The 20898-nt window shown below is 41.7% G+C and overlaps 1 protein-coding gene across 2 annotated transcripts in view; it reads right to left on the reverse strand.

Moving 5' to 3' along the window:
- Positions 1-8477: 8477 nt before the first annotated feature.
- The window catches only part of ZNF420 (zinc finger protein 420), a 47218-nt gene continuing 34797 nt past the window's right edge, over positions 8478-20898 (reverse strand). For both annotated transcript variants that reach the window (XM_012510388.2, XM_030822284.1), the window contains one exon: positions 8478-11644. In XM_012510388.2, coding sequence (XP_012365842.2) covers positions 9714-11644 — 1931 coding nt within the window. In that variant the 3' untranslated portion in view covers positions 8478-9713. The remainder of the gene's footprint in view (positions 11645-20898) is intronic.

The following is a 20898-nucleotide window of genomic DNA, read 5'->3' on the forward strand; positions in this document are numbered from 1 at the left end:
CCCCACCATTGTGGTTTTCTCTACTTTTGGTCTTTGATGATGGTGATGTACAGATGGGTTTTTGGTGTGGGTGTCCTTTCTGTTTGTTAGTTTTCCTTCTGCCAGACAGGACCCTCAGCTGCAGGTCTGTTGGAGTTTGCTAGAGGTCCACTCCAGACCCTGTTTTGCTGGGTGTCAGCAGCGGTGGCTGCAGAACAGCGGGTTTTCATGGACCGCAAATTCAGCTCTCTCATTGTTCCTCTGAGAGTTTTGTCTCAGAGGAGTACCTGGCCGAGTGAGGTGTCAGTCCATCCCTACTGGGGGGTGCCTCCCAGTTAGGCTGCTCGGGGGGTCAGTGACCCAGTTTAGGAGGCAGTCTGCCAGTTCTCAGATCTCCAGTTGCATGCTGGGAGAACCACTACTCTCTTCAAAGCTGTCAGACAGGGACATTTAAGACTGCAGAGGTTCCTGCTTTTTGTTTGTCTGTGCCCCGCCCCCAGAGGTGGAGCCTACAGAGGCAGGCAGGCCTCCTTGAGCTGTGGTGGGCTCCACCCAGTTCGAGCTTCCTGGCTGCTTTGTTTACCTAAGCAAGCCTGGGCAATGGCGGGCGCCCCTCCCCCAGCCTGCCTGCCGCCTTGCAGTTTGATCTCAGACTGCTGTGCTAGCAATCAGCGAGATCCCGTGGGCGTAGGACCCTCCGAGCCAGGTGCGGGACACAATCTCCTGGTGTGCCGTTTTCCAAGCCTGTTGGAAAAGCGCAGTATTAGGGTGGGAGTGACCCGATTTTCCAGGTGCCATCTGTTACCCCTTTCTTTGACTAGGAAAGGGAACTCCCTGACCCCTTGCGCTTCCCGAGTGAGGCAATGCCTCGCCCTGCTTCGGCTTGTGCATGGTGCGCTGCACCGACTGTCCTGCACCCACTGTTTGGCACTCCCTAGTGAGATGAACCCGGTACCTCAGATGGAAATGCAGAAATCACCCGTCTTCTGCATCGCTCACGCTGGGAGCTGTAGACCGGAGCTGTTCCTATTCGGCCATCTTGGCTCCACACCCCCCCCCCCGATTTATTTTTTTAATTTTATTATTATGATACTTTAAGGTTTAGGGTACGTGTGCACAACGTGCAGGTTTGTTACATATGTATACATGTGCCATGTTGGTGTGCTGCACCCATTAACTCGTCATTTAGCATTAGGTATATCTCCTAATGCTATCCCTCCCCCCTACCCCAACCCCACAACAGTCCCCGGTGTGTGATGTTCCCCTTCCTGTGTCCACGTGTTCTCATTGTTCAATTCCCACCTACGAGTGAGAACATGCGGTGTTTGGTTTTTTGTCCTTGCGATAGTTTGCTGAGAATGATGGTTTCCAGTTTAATCCATGTTCCTACAAAGGACATGAACTCATCCTTTTTTATGGCTGCATAGTATTCCATGGTGTATATGTGCCACATTTTCTTAATCCAGTCTATTGTTGTTGGACATCTAGGTTGGTTCCAAGTCTTTGCCATTATGAATAGTGCTGCTGTAAACATACGTGTGCATGTGTCTTTATAGCAGCATGATTTATAATCCTTTGGCTATATGCCCAGTAATGGGATGGCTGGGTCAAGTGGTATTTCTAGTTCTAGATCCCTGAAGAATCGCCACACTGACTTCCACAATGGTTGAACTAGTTTACGGTCCCACCAACAGTGTAAAAGTGTTCCTATTTCTCCACATCCTCTCCAGCACCTGTTGTTTCCTGATTTTTTAATGATCACCATTCTAACTGGTGTGAGATGGTATCTCATCGTGGTTTTGATTTGCATTTCTCTGACGGCCAGTGATGATGAGCATTTTTTTCACGTGTTTTTTGGCTGCACAAATGTCTTCTTTTGAGAAGTGTCTGTTCAGGTCCTTTGCCCACTCTTCGATGGGGTTGTTTGTTTTTTTCTTGTAAATTTGCTTGAGTTCATTGTAGATTCTGGATATTAGCCCTTTGTCAAATGAGTAGATTGCAAAAATTTTCTCCCATTGTGTGGGTTGCCTGTTCACTCTGATGGCAGTTTCTTTTGCTGTGCAGAAGCTCTTTAGTTTAATTAGATCCCATTTGTCAATTTTGGCTTTTGTTGCCATTGCTTTTGGTGTTTTAGACATGAAGTCCTTGTCCATGCCTATGTCCTGAATGGCATTGCCTAGGTTTTCTTCTAGGGTTTTTATGGCTTTAGGTCTAACATTTAAGTCTTTAATCCATCTTGAATTAATTTTTGTATAAGGTTTAAGGAAGGGATCCAGTTTCAGCTTTCTACATATGGCTAGCCAGTTTTCCCAGCACCATTTATTAAATAGGGAATCCTTTCCCCATTTTTGTTTTTGTCAGGTTTGTCAAAGATCAGATAGTTGTAGATATGTGGCATTATTTCTGAGCTCTGTTCTGTTCCATTGGTCTATATCTCTGTTTTGGTACCAGTACCATGCTGTTTTGGTTACTGTAGCCTTGTAGTATAGTCTGAAGTCAGGGAGCGTGATGCCTCCAGCTTTGTTCTTTTGGCTTAGGATTGACTTGGCGATGCGGGCTCTTTTTTGGTTCCATAGGAACTTTAAAGTAGTATTTTCCAATTCTGTGAAGAAAGTCATTGGTAGCTTGATGGGGATGGCATTGAATCTATAAATTACCTTGGGCAGTATGGCCATTTTCATGATATTGATTCTTCCTACCCATGAGTATGGAACGTTCTTCCATTTGTTTGTATCCTCTTTTATTTCACTGAGCAGTGGTTTGTAGTTCTCCTTGAAGAGGTCCTTCACATCCCTTGTAAGTTGGATTCCTAGGTATTTTATTCTCTTTGAAGTAATTGTGAATGGGAGTTCACTCATGATTTGGCTCTCTGTTTGTCTGTTATTGGTGTACAAGAATGCTTGTGATTTTTGTACATTGATTTTGTATCCTGAGACTCTGCTGAAGTTGCTTATCAGCCTGAGGAGATTTTGGGCTGAGACGATGGGGTTTTCTAAATATACAATCATGTCCTCTGCAAACAGGGACAATTTGGCTTCCTGTTTTCCTAATTGAATACCCTTTATTTCCTTCTCCTGCCTGATTGCCCTGGCCAGAACTTCCAACACTATGTTGAATAGGAGTGGTGAGAGAGGGCATCCCTGTCTTGTGCCATTTTCAAAGGGAATGCTACCAGTTTTTGCCCATTCAGTATGATATTGGCTGTGGGTTTGTCATAGATAGCTCTTATGATTTTGAGATACGTCCCATCAGTACCTAATTTATTGAGAGGTTTTTTTTTTTTTTTTTTTTTTTTTTTTTTTTTTTTGAGACGGAGTCCCGCTCTGTCGCCCAGGCTGGAGTGCAGTGGCGCAATCTCGGCTCACTGCAAGCTCCGCCTCCTGGGTTCACGCCATTCTCCTGCCGCAGCCTCTCCAAGTAGCTGGGACTACAGGCGCCCACCACCACGCCCGGCTAATTTTTTGTATTTTTAGTAGAGACGGGGTTTCACCATGGTCTCGATCTCCTGACCTCGTGATCCACCCGCCTTGGCCTCCCAAAGTGCTGGGATTACAAGCGTGAGCCACCGCGCCCGGCCTATTGAGAGTTTTTAGCATGAAGTTGTTGAATTTTGTCAAAGGCCTTTTCTGCATCTATTGAGATAATTATGTGGTTTTTGTCTTTGGTTGTGATTATATGTTGGATTACATTTATTGATTTGCGTATGTTGAACCAGCCTTGCATCCCAGGGATGAAGCCCACTTGATCACGGTGGATAAGCTTTTTGATGTGCTGCTGGATTCGGTTTGCCAGTATTTTATTGAGGATTTTTGCGTGGATGATCATGAAGGATATTGGTCTAAAATTCTCTTTTTTTGGTTGTGTCTCTGCCGGGCTTTGGTATCAGGATGATGCTGGCTTCATAAAATGAGTTAGGGAGGATTCCCTCTTTTTCTATCGATTGGAATAGTTTCAGAAGGAATGGTACCAGCTCCTCTTTGTACCTCTGGTAGAATTTGGCTGTGAATCCATCAGGTCCTGGACTCTTTTTGGTTGGTAAGCTATTGATTATTGCCTCAATTTCAGAGCCTGTTATTGGTCTATTCAGAGATTCAACTTCTTCCTGGTTTAGTCTTGGGAGGATGTATGTGTCTAGGAATTTATCCATTTCTTCTAGATTTTCTAGTGTATTTGTGTAGAGCCGTTTATAGTATCCTCTGATGGTAGTTTGTATTTCTGTGGGATTGGTGGTGATATCCCCTTTATCATTTTTTATTGCGTCTATTTGATTCTTCTCTCTTCTTCTTTATTAGTCTTGCTAGCGGTCTATCAATTTTGTTGATCTTTTCAAAAAACCAGCTCCTGGATTCATTAATTTTTTGAAGGGTTTTTTGTGTCTCTGTTTCCTTCAGTTCTGCTCTGATCTTAGTTATTTCTTGCCTTCTGCTAGCTTTTGAATGTGTTTGCTCTTGCTTTTCTAGTTCTTTTAATTGTGATGTTAGGGTCTCAATTTTAGATCTTTCCTGCTTTCTGTTGTGGGCATTTAGTGCCATAAATTTCCCTCTACACACTGCTTTGAATGTGTCCCAGAGATTCAGGTATGTTGTATCTTTGTTCTCGTTGGTTTCAAAGAACATCTTTATTTCTGCCTTCATTTCATTATTTAGCCAGTAGTCATTCAGGAGCAGGTTGTTCGGTTTCCATGTAGTTGAGTGGTTTTGAGTGAGTTTCTTAATCCTGAGTTCTAGTTTGATTGCACTGTGGTCTGAGAGAGAGTTTGTTACAATTTCTGTTCTTTAACATTTGCTGAGTGCTTTACTTCCAACTATGTGGTCAATTTTGGAATAGGTGCAGTGTGGTGCTGAAAAGAATGTATATTCTGTTGATTTGGGGTGGAGAGTTCTGCAGATGTCTATTAGGTCCGGTTGTCGCAGAGCTGAGTTCAATTCCTGGGTATCCTTGTTAACTTTCTGTCTCGTTGATCTGTCTCATGTTGACAGTGGGGTGTTAAAGTCTCCCATTATCATCGCATGGGAGTCTAAGTCTCTTTGTACGTCACTAAGGACTTGCTTTATGAATCTGGGTGCTCCTGTATTGGGTGCATATATATTTAGGATAGTTAGCTCTTCTTGTTGAATTGATCCCTTTACCATTATGTAATGGCCTTCTTTGTCTCTTTTGATCTCTGTTGGTTTAAAGTCTATTTTATCAGAGCCTAGGATTGCAACCCCTGCCTTTTCTGTTTTCCATTTGCTTGGTAGATCTTCCTCCATCCCTTTATTTTGAGCCTAGGTGTGTCTCCGCACGTGAGATGGGCTTCCTGAACACAGCACACTGATGGGTCTTGACTCCTTATCCAATTTGCCAGTCTGTGTCTTTTAATTGGAGCATTTAGCCCATTTACATTTAAAGTTAATATTGTTATGTGTGGATTTGATCCTGTCATTATGATGTTAGCTGCTTATGTTGCTCATTAGTTGATGCAGTTTCTTCCTAGCCTCGACAGTCTTTACAATTTGGCATGCTTTTGCAGTGGCTGGTACCGGTTGTTCCTTTCCATGTTTAGTGCTTCCTTCAGGAGCTCTTTTAGGGCAGGCCTGGTGGTGATAAAATCACTCAGCATTTGCTCGTCTGTAAAGTATTTCATTTCTCCTTCACTTATGAAGCTTAGTTTGGCTGGATATGAGATTCTGGATTGAAAATTCTTTTCTTTAAGAATGTTGAATATCAGCCCCCATTCTCTTCTGGCTTGTAGAGTTTCTGCCGAGAGATCAGCTGTTAGTCTGATGGGCTTCCCTTTGTGGGTAACCCGACCTTTCTCTCTGGCCGCCCTTAACATTTTTTCCTACATTTCAACTTTGGTGAATCTGACAATTATGTGTCTTGGAGTTGCTCTTCTCGAGGAGTATCTTTGTGGCGTTCTCTGTATTTCCTGAATCTGAATGTTGGCCTGCGTTGCTGGATTCGGGAAGTTCTCCTGTGTAATATCCTGTAGAGTGTTTTCCTACTTGGTTCCGTTCTCCCCGTCACTTTCAGGTACACCAATCAGACGTAGATTTGGTCTTTGCACATAGTCCCATATTTCTTGGAGGTTTTGTTTGTTTGTTTTTATTCTTTTTTCTCTAAACTTCTCTCATTTCATTTTCATTCATCTTACATCACTGATACCCTTTCTTCCAGTTGATCGCATCGGCTACCGAGGCTTCTGCATTCGTCACGTAATCTCATTCCTTGGTTTTCAGCTCCATCAGGTCCTTTAAGGACTTCTGTGCGTTGGTCATTCTAGTTATCCATTTGTCTAATTTTTTTTCCAAGCTTTTAACTTCTTTGTCATTGGTTCGAATTTCCTCCCGTAGCTCGGAGTAATTTGATCGTCTGAAGCCTTCTCTCAACTCGTCAAAGTCATTGTCCTTTCAGCGTTGTTCCATTGCTGGTGAGGAGATGCCTTTCTTTGGTGGAGGAGAGGCGCTTTGATTTTTAGAGTTCCCAGTTTTTCTGCTGTTTTTTCCCCATCTTTGTGGTTTTATCTACCTTTGGTCTTTGATGATGGTGATGTACAGATGGGTTTTTGGTGTGGATGTCATTTCTGTTTGTTAGTTTTCCTTCTAACAGACAGGACCCTCAGCTGCAGGTCTGTTGGAGTTTGCTGGAGGTCCACTCCAGACCCTGTTTGCCTGGGTATCAGCAGTGATGGCTGCAGAACAGCGGATATTGGTGAACCACAGATGCTGCTGCCTGATCGTTCTTCTGGAAATTTTGTCTCAGAAGAGTAGCCAGCCATGTAGGGTGTCAGTCCACCCCTACTGGGGGATGCCTCCCAGTTAGGCTACTCAGGGGTCAGGGACCCACTTGAGGAGGCAGTCTGCCCATTCTCAGATCTCAAGCTGCATGCTGGGAGAACCACTAGTCTCTTCAAAGCTGTCAGAGAGGGACATTTAAGTCTGCAGAAGTTACTGCTTTTTGTCTGTGCCCTGCCCCCAGAGGTGGAGCCTACAGAGGCAGGCAGGCCTCCTTGAGCTGTGGTGGGCTCCACCCAGTTCGAGCTTCCTGGCTGCTTTGTTTACCTCATCAAACTAACTCGGCAATGGTGGGTGCCCCTCCCCCAGCCTTGCTGTTTTATCTCGGACTGCTGTGCTAGCAATGAGCAAGACTCCATAGGCGTAGGACCCTCTGAGCCAGGCGTGGGGTATAATCTCCTGGTGTGCCATTTTTTAAGACCGTTGGAAAAGCGCAGTATTAGGATGGGAGTGACCCGATTTTCCAGGTGTCGTCTGTCACCACTTTGACTAGGAAAGGGAATTCCCTGACCCCTTGCACTTCCCAGGTGAGGCGATGCCTCGCCCTGCTTCGGCTCATGCATGGTGTGCTGCACCCACTGTCCTGCACCTGTCTGGCACTCCCCAGTGAGATGAACCCGGTACCTCAGTTGGGAATGCAGAAATCACCTGTCTTCTGCGTTGCTCACGCTGGGAGCTGTAGACCAGAGCTGTTCCTATTCGGCCATCTTGGTTCCTCCCATCGATTTTGTTTTTTTTTCAACAGTCGTGTTTCCCTCAAAATAAAGTATCTTTATAATGGCTTGCACGCTTGGCAAGACATAGCTGTTATCTCTCAGTTCTGCTCTAGGAACCATCCCTTTGCACAGTGTTCTTCAATAACTTCAATTTTCCTAAAACACTTCAGTGTAGTCCCATTGTAGGACTTCTCTCCTCTGCCTGGAATCACCACAGTCCTTCAAGTCTTGGCTCATGTCTATCCTTCTTGATGTTCTACCTTGATCACTGTATTTCCCAAAGCAACCTAAATGATATCCTTCCCATTGTCTTTTGAATGACTTTTTCCCCCTAACACTTACGTTCTAACATACTCTGTGTGTATGATTATCTCCTCCTGTTAGAATTGTTCACTGACAAATATCCGAAACACCTAACATAGTGGCTGGAATATATTAAGTACCTAATAACTACTTTTAGAACAATAGGCTCCTGTGAGGAAAGCATAACCATACTTACTAGCAGACTGCCTTTGTATGCATTGGCACTGGCCTAATTTCTTGTTCAGGTTGTCATATTAAATCACTGTAAGTGGATTAAGGGTGGAGGACTGAGAGCCTGCCATCATAGATAACATCTTACCAAAGCAATATTGCTTTCAGTTGCTGCTAGTGGGCTGCCTAGCTCTACTCTAAATTTATCTCTTTCACAAGACATTACTGAAAGCAGCAAGAAACATGCAACACACATATTCTGAATCACTTCTAGCATTTCCTCTAACATTATAGCATCAACTGATACAAGGCATGCTTGTAAGAGTGGGAGGCAGTGACAAAACGTCCTGCCTATTAAAACAAGAAACTTCAAATTCCTAGCTTAATTTGGGCAGTTCCTCATTCTCAGTGGCCCTATGTCAATACCCCATTTGAGATTTCTTTTACCCATAGCATCCCACTTCCAGGTACAAAATTTTATATCCTTAAGAATTTTTATTTTCAATAACAGAACTACAATAGCATCAACAAATAAGATGTTTAATTTTATTTAAAGAAATACAGGAGGCAAGCAGACCAGAGCTAGTATGGCTATTCCACAAAGTCATCAGGGTTGCAGACTCCTTCTGTATTTCTGCTCCATGATCCATAACACCCAGATACCATTCTCAAAGTCCCCATGAGAGTATCGGAGCTCCAGCTTAGATGTCCACATTGTAGGCAGGGAAAAAAAGACAGGAAAAATGGATTTCATAAATCTCCTACTCATATAAATACCACTTCTAGCTTGTTGACCTGCAAGGAAGGCTGGGATAGTTTTTCTGCCCAGAAATTTGTTACTAAAAAAGAGAAAATAGATATAGGGTAGGAAAAAAGCAGTCTGTATCACAAACTCTCATCATTTTTCATTGCAAAATAGTCTGTAATATCAGTTCTTATTTTGTTTACTTCAAAAGCAATACATTCAGGTTTTAAAAAAATTCCTAGATTTATTAGACTTTGGATCTTAGACTTTGTTAAAAATCACTTCACACCTTGCCCCACTTCTCTAACAGCTGTGCGCAATAATACACTGATTAAATCCACTGGGTTTTTTTTTTTAACAGTATGAATTTCCTCTTATAGCAATAATGGATGAGATTTAAATGACAGCTTTCTCACATTCATTATGGCATACAGTGCCCCCCAACCAAGTCATCTAGGATGTGTTGATATTCATTACACTCATAAGTACTCTCCTATTTTCATTACACTCATAAGTACTCTCCTCTCATGCAAATTCTCTAAAATAATACTAGTGAAAATGGTAGCTAATATTTGTAGTATACTATGTTCAAGGCACCATTCTAAGAGCTTTTACATGTAATAACTTACATAATACTTCCAAGAATCTTATAATAAAGGTAATATACTTAGGTCTACCTTAAAATGATTAAACCAAGGTAGAGGTTAAGTATCATGATACATATAACAAAAAGATCAACTAGTAGAGCTAAGATAATGTTGAAAAAGATATTTGTTTTCAATATGGCTAAAGGGCTTCCTACATTTACTATATTAAAACTATTCTCCGATTTGCTAATGTTTAATAGGTTTCCAGTAATGATAGGTTTTTCTATATGAATGACACTAACATTTTCTTTCTCTCACATAAATTATCTGATGCTGTGATTTGAGGCAAATGTGTGCCCATATTCACATTTGTGAGAATTCTTTGCTGATAACAACCAGAGAACCTCTTCATAGTGATCTCAAAGAATCAGACAATTCACATGTAAACTTGCGAGCCATGACTAAAGTCAATCCCACATTCCTTATATTCAAAAGATTTCTCACTGATATGAATTCTCTGATGTTGAGTTAGCTGTGAACCACGAGTAAAGGCCTTTCCACATTCCTTACATCGATATGGTTTCTCACCAGTATGAATTCTCTGATGCCGAGAAAGATGTGAGCTCTGAGTAAAGGCCTTTCTACATTCTCTGCATTCATAGGGCTTCTCACCAGTATGGATTCTCTGATGTAGAGTAAGCTGAGAGCCATGACTAAAGGCCTTACCACACTCCTTGCATTCATAGGGTTTTTCTCCAGTGTGAATTCGCTGATGTTGAGTCAACTGTGAACCACGAATAAAGGCTTTCCCACATTCCTTACATTGATATGGTTTCTCACCAGTATGAATTCTCTGATGTTGTATAAGTAGTAAGCCACGCGCAAAGGCCTTTCCACATTCATTACACACATAGGGTTTCTCACCAGTGTGAAGTCTTTGATGTTGGGAAAGATGTGAACTCTGAGTAAAGGCCATTCTACATTCTTTACATTCATAAGGTTTCTCACCAGTATGGATTCTCTGATGTTGAGTAAGCTGTGAGCCACGAATAAAAGATTTCCCACATTCCTTACATTCATAGGGTTTCTCACCCGTGTGAATTCGCTCATGTTGAGTAAGTTCTGAGCCACGACTAAAGGTTTTTCCACATTCTTTACATTCATAGGGTTTCTCACCAGTATGAATCCTCTGGTGTCGTGTAAGGAGTGAGCCACGATTAAACGCCTTTCCACATTCCTTACATTGATAGGGTTTCTCACCAGTATGTATTCTCTGATGTTGAGTAAGTTGCGAGCCATGACTAAACATCTTTCCACATTCCTTACATTCATAGGGCTTTTCATTGGTGTGAATTCTCTGGTGTTGAGTAAGTTGTGAGCCACGGATAAAGGCCTTCCCACATTCTTCGCATTTATAGGGTTTTTCACCAGTATGAATCCTCTGATGTTGCATCAGTAGTGAGCCCCGAATAAAGGCCTTTCCACATTCCTTACATTCATATGGTTTTTCCCCATTATGAATTTTCTGATGTTGAGAAAGCTGTGAGCCACAAATAAAAGCTTTTCCACATTCCTTACATTCATAGGGTTTCTCACCAGTATGAATTCTCTTATGCAGAATAAGTTGTGAGAGCTGAGTAAAGACCTTCCTACATTCTTTACATTCATAGAGCTTCTCACCAGTATGAAGTCTCTGGTGTAGTGTAAGTTGTGAATTCTGAGTAAAGGCCTTCCCACATTCTTTACATTCATAAGGTTTCTCACCAGTATGAACTTTTTGATGTCGGGTAAGTTGTGAGCTACGAATAAAGGCTTTCCCACATTCTTCACATTTATATGGTTTTTCACCAGTATGAATTCTATGATGTAAAATAAGTTGTGAGCTTTGAGTAAAGGCCTTCCCACATTCCTTACATGCATAGGGTTTCTCACCAGTATGAAGTCTCTGATGAAGACTGAGTTGTGAATCACGACTAAAGGCCTTCCCGCATTGCTTACATTCATAAGGTTTTTCACCAGTATGAATACTTTGATGTTGTGTTAGGTGTGAGGCTCGTCTGAAGGCTTTCCCACATTCCTTACATTTATAGGGTTTCTCAGTAGAATGACATCTTGAATGTTGAGATAAGTAAGTATGCTGGTTGAAAATGGACATTTTGTCATATATGATCATCCCTTGCCTGAAATATTCCTTCTGATTTTCTTGTTGCTTCTCCCTCTTGCCTTTGGCTTCCAAATAATCCCTGGAATTGGACTCTTCAAGATCACAGTTTTCAAGTCTGTCACTCATTTCCCATTGGGATAATTGTGTTTCATAAGTGTTCTTTTCTGGAGATAAGTCCTTACTTGCATACCTTGAAGGCAAGTCTGAAAGATAAGAGAGAATAAAAAAATTGAGAAATATAACTTCTATAGCAAAGACAAATAATAGGAAAATAATGCCCATAAGAAATAACAGACATGCATGAGTTTGTTTCAAATATTATGACCCATAATGATACCTACCTTTCACATCACAACCTACTATATATACACAGTTTCATAAAACAGTATCTTCCCTGCTTTCTGTTCTATTCTGCAACATTTCTATTTTTTTCAATTTCTCTCTCTCATACACACACAGACAAACCCCACTACACTGATTTCATGGTACACTAATGTTCCTATATAGAATTAAAAAAATTAGCTTAGAAGGATCTCATGTATTAATATATGTAAGGGGCATCTGAGAGATTAGAGAATAATGAAAACTCACCTGAGAAGATAAGGAAAGAGATTAAGAAAAATTTTAAAGTGAGTACTCAAGCTCTGGTGGGGATCAAAATCACCTGGGGAGCATGTTAAAATTATAGCTGTCCAACATTACACCAGACTAACTGCTAGTGAATCAGAAAAAGATCCTGGAGATCTGTACTTTTAATCCTTCCTATTAACTGATTCAGATTCAGATGATGATTTTCTTTATCTGCTTAATACTTTTTAGTAGCTTCCATGTTAAACAATATAAAATCCAAACTCTTCAATGACTTTGACTTATTTCCCCTTCCATGATCTTGTCCTTGCTTATGTGTCTGTTCAGCCTTCTCAGCTTTGCTCCTTATTTGCCAGAAAAACTAGCTTCCTTTCAACTCTGAAAAAGTCACAGACCTTTTTCAATTAAAAGCTAGCCAGAGCCTATTCCATTTCTTTGGACTGCTCTGGATGAGACTATACAAATGCTCTTTCTCATTCTTCAGGTCTCAATTTAATTTTCAGTCCCTAAATCTTAAACATTCATTTCTGGTAATTTAGGTAATTTACACCAACTTTCTAAATGATAGCAATTATACAAATTAAACAAATTATAAAAGGCACCTGAGTGAAGGGACTGGAGTGTTTACATAAGAATAAAGAGTGGGCGGCTAAAAATTGAAAAATATGAAAAGTCAAAGAGATAAGCCCAACATTTGGGTCCACATTTCCACTTAGAGAAGTCTTATAATTCTAGAAAAAGCTAACAGGGGGAGAAACTAAACAGTGTTTTGGACTGTGTCACAGGGCTGGGCAACAATAACTGGAGGACAGGGCCTGCCATAAATTCTTTATACTTTGGGTTGGGAACCCTGAGGGCTATACCGAGGAATAAAGGAGAAACAGTAGACCGATCTGGACAGAGTCTGAAGTCTGAATCATCATTGAATCAGCTCAAATTCAAACATTTGGATTAAGGTGATTCAATACTGCTTGCCATAGCAAACTTAAATCTTTATTGGATTTTGTATAATGTTATCCAAGGACTGAAATCTTGTAACTTTTCTTTGTGATGTCTAGCACTCAATAAAAACCAGGTGAATGAAAAACAGGAGAAAAAACAAAAGAAACTTTGACTTATAAGGACTCAAATAATGTATCCACCCACCATCATACTTCTGTCACTCCAAAATACCGTTGTCCTGTTCCTCTGTAATCAACCCTTCATACCACCCTAGTGGTATATGCCTAGGAACCAGTGATCTGTGGTTTCCCTATAACTTCCTTATAGATAGAAACAAAAGCACCTCCATACTAAATCTATGATCCTACATGCCTCTCCAATTGCTCTTCTTTAGCTCTCCCTATCCCTTTCAAATAGGATACTAAGTTGCTTTTGTTTACTTATCCTTAGTTCATAGTTTCCTTTGTTTCTTCATGCTTTGCCTCATGTCTTCTCTTATTTACTTGTCTATTCAAGGACAATTCTGTGTGTTCTGGGAAGAACATATCCTAGAGCTCCCAGGCACTACTACAGGTCTAAAACATAATGAAAGCGTTCTATAATCTCATGGAATGTTGGAAAGAAAAAAGGCAATTATTCAGGCCAGGCACAGTGGCTCACGCCTGTAATCCCAGCAATTTGGGAGGCCAAGCCAGGTGGATCATTTGAGGTCAGGAGTTTGAGACCAACCTGGCCAACATGATGAAACCCGTCTCTACTAAAAATACAAAAAATTAGCCAGGCATGGTGGTGGGTGCCTGTAATCCCAGCTACTCGGGAGGCTGATGCAGGAGAATCGCTTGAACCTGGGAGGCAGAGGTTGCAATGAGCCGAGATCACACCACTGCACTCCAGCCTGGGTGACAGTGCAAGACTTTGTCTCAAAAAAAAGAAAATACAAAATCAGCTGGGTGTGTTGGCAGGCGCCTGTAATCCCAATTACTTGGGAGGCTGAGACAGGAGAATCACTTGAACCAGGGAGGCAGAGGTTACGGTGAGCCAAGATCTCACCACTAGCAAGCCAGCCAGCCTGGGCAACAGAGTGAGACTCCGGCTCAAAAAAAAGAAAAAAAAGAAAAAGAAAAAGAAAAGCAATTATCCAATATAAGGGAAGGAGTCTGCAGTGATAAAGAATACCTCAGTTAGAAATACAGATCAAGAAACAGAACACAAAAATTCTCAAATACTGTTGCTGAGAGTGCAAAACGCTGTAACTATGGTAAGAAAGAATGTGGTAGTTTCTTATAATGTTAAACATACATTTAGCATATGATACAGTGGTCACATTAGTATTCACACTTATGCTCACACAAACATCAATATGTCAAAGATTATAACAGCTTTATTCAGAAGTGTTCCAAACTGGAACACCAGATGTCCCTCAAAAGGCGAATGAATCAATCAGCAAACTTTGGCACCTCCAGACACTGGAACATTACTCAGCAATAAGAGAAACAAAGTATTGATTCATGCAACATTACTCAACAATAACAGAAACAAATTGATCCATGCAACAATATGGATAAATCTTAAATATATTTTGCTAAGTGAAAAAAGCCATATTTTGATTCTATTTATAGGACATTCTTGACAAAGCAAAACTATAGGGATGGAATTTGGTGAGTAGTTTTTCATAGGCTGGGAATGGTGAAAGGGGAGGGGTTGACAAGAAAGCATGAGGGAATTTAGGGATGGTTAATAGAACTGTTGTATATTATGACTGTGATAGTAGGTGGATACAGTTGGTATCTGAATGGTATATCAGATTTCCTAACAAACACCAATAAATGGTGGGTAAAATATGACAAACATCCTTTTAAAAATATAGACAAGATTAAGGGTGGGTGCAGTGGCTCACGCCTGTAATAGCAGCACTTTGAAAGGCTGAGGTGGGTGGATCACGAGGTCAGGAGATTGAGACCATCTTGGCTAACACTCGTGAAACCCCGTCTCTACTAAAAATACACACACACACACAAATTAGCTGGGCATGGTGGCATGCACCTGTAGTCCCGGCTACTTGGGAGGCTGAGGCAGGAGAATCACTTGAACCCAGGAGGTGGAGGTTGCAGTGAGCCAAGATTGCACCCTGCACTCCAGCCTGGGTGACAGAGCAAGACTCCATCTCAAAAAAAAAAAAAAAAAAGTAAAAGAAAATAAGATCAAGCAATGAAGTGAGAGCCAGAAACTGGAGAGGTGAACATGTTCTGAAGTTAGAGCTACCCTTGGGACATTTGCTGGCTTCAATAGCCTAAGGTTGTATCTTGGCGTTCTGAAAAAATTCAAGAGACAAGGCCTTCACCCACAAAAGGGCAGGGATTAGAAATAAACCACTTTACAAAATTGGAACCTATTCAAGGCCTAAAGTTCAGAGACAGGAAAAAATCCATCTGACCTCAGTCTGGGCCATTTTTTAAAAAATTGACTTTTACTCTGAGTTGGGGAGCCAAAATTAGTAAATACAAAGATAGTTAATGGGAAAGTGCAGAAGCTACATGGATAGAAATTAGGTGGCTACAACAATAATCCACCTGGCTCAGACCAGATGATCGTGGAGGTAAGGGTGGAGGAAGTGAGGTATCATTAGATAGTGGATATATTTTGAAGGTATACTAAAGAGGATTTGTTGGTGGAATGGACATGTAACATGAAAAGAGAAGACAAGGAAGACTATGCATGTTTTGCCTGAAAGGTTGGAACAATGGAAGTGCTACTTACTGAGAACTCCTCACTGTGATAGGAGCAGACCTGGGAGGGAATGTGAAAAGTCTGGTTTTGAACTACTAGATAGCAAATGAAGATGTTCAATAGACATATATGTGCAAGTATGTGACTCTAGGGAGGTGTTTGGATTACAGATATGTTTGAAAGTCATCACGAAATAACATTTAAAGCTACAAGAGTTTGATAAGGTCACCCAGGGCATACCTTTATATACAAAACAGAAGGGGAAGGATGAAAAAGGGAAGTTTGAGGATTGAACCCTGGGTCACTTCAGGTAGATGAGAAGGAAACAGCAATGGAGACTAAGAAGGAATAGCCAGTGAGGAAGGAGAAAAATTAAGAGAGCATGGAAACCCAGAGGCCATGTGAAAAAAGTGTTTTAAGAAGGAATGATCAGTTACGTCAAATGCTGAGAGATGAGGCAAAATGGTGCATTCTTTTTTTTTTTTTTTTTTTTTGAGACAGAGTCCTGCTCTGTTGCCCAGGCTGAAGTGCAGTGGTATGATCTCAGCTCACTGCAACCTCCATCTCCCGGATTCAAGTGATTTTCTTGCCTCAGCTCCCAAGTAGCTGAGAATCCATGCATGTGCCATCACGCCTGGCTAAATTTTTTTGTATTTTTAGTAGAGACAGGGTTTCACCGTGTTGGCCAAGCTGGTCTTTGGGGGGAAAAGAAAGAGAGATCAGACTGTTACTGTGTCTATGTAGAAAGAAGTAGACATAAGAGACTCCATTTTGTTCTGTACTAAGAAAAATTCTTCTGCCTTGAGATGCTGTTAATCTACAACCCTAGCCCCAACCCCGTGCTCGCAGAAACATGTGTTGACTCAAGGTTTAATGGATTTAGGGCTATGCAGAATGTGCTTTGTTAAAAAAGTGCTTGAAGGCAGCATGCTTGTTAAAAGTCATCACCATTCTCTAATCTCAAGTACCCAGGGACACAATACACTGGGGAAGTCCACAGGGACCTCTGCCTAGGAAAGCCAGGTATTGTCCAAGGTTTCTCCCCATGTGATAGCCTGAGATATGGCCTCGTGGGAAGGGAAAGACCTGACCGCCCCCCAGCCCGACACCCGTAAAGGGTCTGTGCTGAGGAGGATTAGTAAAAGAGGAAGGCCTCTTTGCAGTTGAAATAAGAGGAAGGCATCTGTCTCCTGCTTGTCCCTGGGCAATAGAATGTCTCAGTGTAAAACCCAATTGTATGTTCTATTTACTGAGAGAGGAGAAAACTGCCTTAGGGCTGGAGGTGAGACGTGCTAGCGGCAATACTGCTCTTTAATGCACCGAGATGTTTGTATAAGTGCACATCAAGGCACAGCACCTTTCCTTAAACTTATTTATGACACAGAGACCTCTGTTCATGTTTTCCTGCTGACCCTCTCCCCACTAGTACCCTATTGTCCCACCACATCCCCCTCTCCGAGAAGGTAGAGATAATGATCAATAAATACTGAGGGAACTCAGAGACCAGTGCTGGTGTGGGTCCTCCATATGGTGAGCGCCAGTCCCCTAGGCCCACTTTTCTTCCTCTATACTTTATCTCTGTGTCTCTTTCTTTTCTCAAGTCTCTCGTTCCACCTGACGAGAAACACCCACATGTGTGGAGGGGAGGCCACCCCTTCATCTGGTGCCCAACGTAGGTGCTTTTCTCTAGGGTGAAGGTACACTCGAGCATGGTCATTGAGGACAAGTCAACAAGAGATTCCTGAGTACGTCTATGGTCAGCCTTGCGGTAAGCTTATGCGCTCGGAAGAACCTATATGTAGCAGAGCCGGTAATGGCTTGGTCAACGCAAAATGTTGACTATAATCAACTACAGGAAGTGATATATCCTGAAATGTTAAAATTAGAAGAAAAAGCTCCAGAATTAGTGGGGCCATCAGAGTCTAAACCACGATGGCCAAATCCTCTCCCAGCAGTTCAGATGCCTGTAACATTACAACCTCAAATGCAGGTTAGACAAGTACAAACCCAAAAAGAATATCAGATAGAAAAAGATAGAGTCTCTGTCACGGCAATGCCAATCCAAATACAATATCCACAATATCAGCCAGTGGAAAATAAGACCCAACCGCCAGTAGCCTATCGATACTGGCCGCCAGCCAAACTTCAGGATCAGCCCTCCCCAGAAAGTCAGTATGGACAGCCAGGAATGTTTCCAGCACCACAGGGCAGGGCGCTATATCCTCAGCCGCCCACTATGAGACTTAATCCTACACCACCACCTAGTGGACAGGGTAGTGCATTACATAAAATTATTGATAAGGCAAGAAAACAAGGAGATATTGAGGCGTGGTAATTCCCAGTAATATTAGAACCGACACCACCTGAAGAAGAGGCCCAAGAGGGAGCACCTCCCCTAGCTGAGGCCAGATATGAGTCCTTTTCTATAAAAATGCTAAAAGATATGAAAGAGGGAGTAAAACAATATAGACTCAATTCCCCTTATATGAGGACATTATTAGATTCCATTGCTCATGGACATAGACTCATTCCTTATGATTGGGAGATTTTGGCCATATCATCACTCTCACCCTCTCAATTTTTACAATTTAAGACTTGGTGGATTGATGGGGCACAAGAACAGGTCCGAAAAAATAGGGCTGCCAATCCTCCAGTTAACATAGATGCAGATCAACTATTAGGAACAGGTCAAAATTGGAGCACTACTAATCAACAAGCAATAATGTAAAATGAGGCCATTGAGCAAGTTAGACCTATCTGCCTTAGAGCCTGGGAAAAAATCCAAGACCCAGGAACCGCCTGCCCCTCATTCAATACAATAACACGAGGCTCTAAGGAGCCCTACCCTGATTTTGTGGCAAGGCTCCAAGATGCTGCTGGAAAGTCAGTTACCGATGAGAATGCCCATAAGGTCATAGTGGAGTTGATGGCATATGAAAATGCCAATCCTGAGTGTCAATCAGCCATTAAGCCGTTAAAAGGAAAGGTCCAAGCAGGATCATATGTAATCTCAGAGTACGTAAAAGCCTGTGATAGAATTGGAGGAGCTATGCATAAAGCTATGCTTATGGCTTAAGCAATAATGGGAGTTGCTTTAGGAGGACAAGTTAGAACATTTAGGGGAAAATGTTATAATTGTGGACAAATTGGTCATCTAAAAAAGAATTGCCCAGCTTCAAATAAACAAAATATAACTATTCAAACTACTACAACAACAGATAAACAGCCACCTGACTTATGTCCAAGATGTAAAAAAGGAAAACATTGGGCTAATCAATGTCGTTCTAAATTTGATAAAAATGGGCAACCATTGTTGGGAAACGAGAAGAGGGGCCAGCCTCAGGCCCCGCAACAAACTGGGGCATTCCCAATTCAGACCTTTGTTCCTCAGGGTTTTCAGGGACAACAACCCCCACTGTCACAAGTGCCTCAGGGAATGGGCCAGTTACCACAATACAGCAATTGTCCCTGGCCACAAGCAGCAGTGCACCAGTAGATTTGTGTACTATACAGTCTTTCTGCTTCCAGGGGAGCCCCCACAAAAAATCCCCACAGGGATATATGGTCCACTGCCTGAGGGGACTGTAGGACTAATCTTAGGAAGATTGAGTCTAAATCTAAAGGGAGTTCAAATTCATACTGGTGTGGTTGATTCAGACTACAAAGGTGAAATTCAATTGGTTATTAGCTCCTCAATTCCTTGGAGTGCCAGTCCAGGAGACAGGATTGCCCAATTATTATTCCTGCCTTATATTAAGGTTGAAAACAGTGAGATAAAAAGAACAGGAGGGTCTGGAAGCACTGATCCAGCAGGAAAGGCTGCATATTGGGCAAGTCAGGTCTCAGAGAGCAGACCTGTGTGTAAGGCCATTATTCAAGGAAAACAGTTTGAAGGGTTAGTAGACACTGGAGCAGATGTCTCTTACCATTGCTTTAAATCAGTGGCCAAAAAATTGGCCTAAACAAAAGGCTGTTACAGGACTTGTCGGCTTAGGCAGTGCCTCAGAAGTATATCAAAGTACTATGATTTTAATTTTTTAGGGCCAGATAATCAAGAAAGTACTGTTCAACCAATGATTACTTCAATTCCTGTTAATCTGTGGGGTCAAGATTTATCACAACGGGGTGTGGAAATCACTATGCCCACTCCATTATACAGCCCCACGAGTCAAAAAATCATGACTAAGATGGGATATATACTAGGAAAGGGACTAGGAAAAAATGAAAATGGCATTAAAGTCCCAATCGAGACTGAGGAAAGTCAAGAAAGAAAAGCAACAGGGTATCCTTTTTAGGGGCGGCCACTGTAGAGCCTCCTAAACCCATTCCATTAACTTGGAAAACAGAAAAACCTGTATGGGTAGATCAGTGGCCGCTACCAAAACAAAAACTCGAGGCTTTACATTTATTGGCAAAGGAACAATTAGAAAACGGACATATTGAGCCTTCATTCTCGCCTTGGAATTCTCCTGTGTTTGTAATTCAGAAAAAATCCAGCAGATGGCGTATGTTAACTGACTTAAGGGCCGTAAATGCCTTAATTCAATCCGTGGGGCATCTCCAACCGGGGTTGCCCTCTCCGGCCATGATCCCCAAAGACTGGCCTTTAATTATAATTGATCTGAAGGACTGCTTTTTTACCATTCCTCTGGCGGAGCAGGATTGTGACAAATTTGCCTTTACTATACCAGCCATAAATAATAGAGAACCGGCCACCAGGTTTCAGTGGAAAGTATTACCTCAGGGAATGCTTAATAGTCCAACTATTTGTCAGACTTTCGTAGGTCAAGCTCTTCAACCAGTTAGAGATAAATTTTCAGACTGTTATATCTTTCATTATGTTGATATTTTATGTGCTGCAGAAACGAGAGACAAATTAATTGACTGTTACACACAGTTCTGCAAGCAGAGGTTGCCAATGCATGACTGGCAACAGCATCTGATAAGATTCAAACCTCTACTCCTTTTCATTATTTGGGGATGCAGATAGAAAATAAAAAAATTAAGCCACAAAAAATAGAAATAAGAAAAGCCACATTAAAAACATTAAATGATTTTCAAAAATTGCTAGGAGATATTAATTGGATTCGGCCAACTCTAGGCATTCCTACTTATGCCATGTCAAATTTGGTCTCTATCTTAAGAGGAGACCCAGACTTAAATAGTAAAAGAATATTAACCCCAGAGGCAACAAAAGAAA

Source organism: Nomascus leucogenys, chromosome 11 (genome assembly GCF_006542625.1).
Source record: "Nomascus leucogenys isolate Asia chromosome 11, Asia_NLE_v1, whole genome shotgun sequence".
Taxonomy (NCBI): Eukaryota; Metazoa; Chordata; class Mammalia; order Primates; family Hylobatidae; genus Nomascus; species Nomascus leucogenys.